At 37.4% G+C, this 2,281-nt stretch overlaps 1 protein-coding gene across 1 annotated transcript; it reads right to left on the reverse strand.

Annotated features, from left to right (window-relative positions):
- Positions 1 to 879: 879 nt before the first annotated feature.
- On the reverse strand, positions 880 to 1,518 carry LOC141666044 (uncharacterized). Its single transcript, XM_074472050.1, has 2 exons — positions 1,242 to 1,518; positions 880 to 1,148 (listed from the first exon to the last, which is right to left on the reverse strand). Exons 1-2 carry the CDS (start codon positions 1,516 to 1,518, stop codon positions 880 to 882), a joined length of 546 nt encoding a protein of 181 aa, XP_074328151.1.
- Between the last annotated feature and the right edge of the window lie 763 nt (positions 1,519 to 2,281).

The raw sequence follows: 2,281 nt of genomic DNA on the forward strand, positions 1-2,281 counted from the left end.
ATTCTTCAATTCTTGGAAGCTTTCCTCGCATTTCTCATTCTATATGAACTTTTTATCTTTTCGAGTCAGCTTGGTTAATGGTGTAGCTACCTTCGCAAAATCTTTAACGAATCTTTGATAATAACCAGCTAATCCCATAAAACTTCTAACTTCTGTAGGTGTCTTTGATCTTTCCCAGTTCAAAATAACTTCAATCTTTGCTGGATCAACTTTGATTTCTTCAATACTGATTGCATGGCCTAGAAATTGTACTTCTCTTAGCCAAATTTCGGATTTAGAAAATTTTACGTAAAGCTCTTCTCTCCTTAAGATTTCTAAAGCAATTCTTAGGTGCCCTGCATGTTCTGTCTCGGTCTTCGAATAGATCAAGATGTCATCAATAAATACAATCATGAACTTGTCCAGGTATTTCTTTAAAACTCTATTTATCATACCTATGAATGCTTTTGGTGCATTATTCAATCCGAACGCCATTACGAGGAACTCATAGTGACCATATCTTGTACGAAAAGCAATCTTAGGAATATATTCTACCCTAATCTTTAATTAATGGTAACCTGATCTTAAATCAATCTTCGAGAACCATGCTTCTCCCTTTCGTTGATAAAAACAAATCATCAATCCTTGGTAAAGAATACTTATTCTTAATGGTTAACTTGTTCAGCTCGCGATAGTCGATGCGTAGTCGCATACTACCATCTTTCTTCTTGACAAACAGTACCAGTGCAGCTCATGGGGATATACTAGGTCTTATAATCCCCTTTCCAAAAGATCTTGTAATTGCGTCGCCAATTCTTTCATCTCAACTAGTGTCATTCGATATGGTGCTTTCGAAATTGGTTCAGTACATGCCGATATATCAACGGTAAACTCGATTTTTCAATCCGGAGGTAACCCTAGAAGTTCATCAGGAAATACATCTGGAAACTTACATACGACCGGAATGTCTTCAATTCTTGGACCTTCCTTGTTAACATCCAATACATAGGCTAGATAAGCTTTACATCCTTGACGTAATAATCGCTTAGTCTGCATCATCGTGAGGATTTTCTTGTTCTGTCTCTCACCCCTAAATATTACCGTTACATCATCCGCAGTTCGTAAATTCACTTTCTTGTTTACACAATCAATTTGAGCATTATGAACGGCTAACCAATCCATTCATGATATAACATCAAATTCTCCTAAATTGAAAGGTATCAAGTCAGAAGAGAAGTGATGTCTTGCTATTTCGATATCACATTTTGGACACACCCGATCTACGGGAACTTGGTCATCATTCGCTAACTTTATAATTAATGTTTCACCCAACCATTGAACTTCATAACATAACTTATCAACAAATTCTTTAGAAATAAAAGATCTTGTTGCTCTAGAATCAATCAATACTTTTGCATTTACGGAGTTCACAGAAAGCGAACCAGCAACTACACTCGGATTCTGTACTGCCTCTTTCACTGTCATATTGAAAGTTCTTGCCTTAGACTGATTCTGTTGTGGTGTTGGCGGTGGTGCCATAATCCTCGGAACACTTGATGACAAAGTTGTTCCTCTACAGTCCTTGGCAATATGTCCTTTCCTTCCATATTCGAAACAAGTAATATGACACTCACTGGAATAGTGTCCCTTCTAATTGCATTAGAAGCATGTAACGTCGGCTTATTACAAACTCATGTATATTTCCAACCACATGTCTTGCAGTCTGGCAATGGTGGTCTTGCTAATCTTTGCTGGTTCGGAACTTGGAAACGATTACCTGTCCTTTGATTTCCTTAGTCTGGCATTCTAAAATTCATATTTGGCCGAACCTGGAATCTCGGCTTCCTGTTGAAATGATTATGTAAATTCCCTTGCCCCTTTTCCTTTTAAGACATCTCACTTTCTCCTTCGATTATCATGGCCTTTTAAACTACGGCCGTATAAGTTGTCAACTCAAATACTGTTACCCTTGAAATCTTTTAGCTCGTTTCTGTTCGGTATGTACTTGCTCTAGCACAAACCTAGCTAACTCTGTAAACTTGGCTTCATATTCATCCACTAATATATTCCCCAGTTTCAATTCCAAAAACTTTATTTCCATCTGATTCTTCATGTAGAGGGGAAAGTACTTCTCCAAAAATAACTAAGTGAACCTATTTCACGTCACAATATCAGTACCCTCTATAGTCTTCTTCGATTCCCACCAATAGTTGGCTTCCCCTTTAGAATATAACTGGCAAAATCACTTTTCTAATCTGCCTCGACCTTTACTAGCACAAATGATTTCTCCATCTCTTTCAGC

The sequence above is a fragment of the Apium graveolens genome, chromosome 1 (genome assembly GCF_009905375.1).
Source record: "Apium graveolens cultivar Ventura chromosome 1, ASM990537v1, whole genome shotgun sequence".
Taxonomy (NCBI): domain Eukaryota; kingdom Viridiplantae; phylum Streptophyta; class Magnoliopsida; order Apiales; family Apiaceae; genus Apium; species Apium graveolens.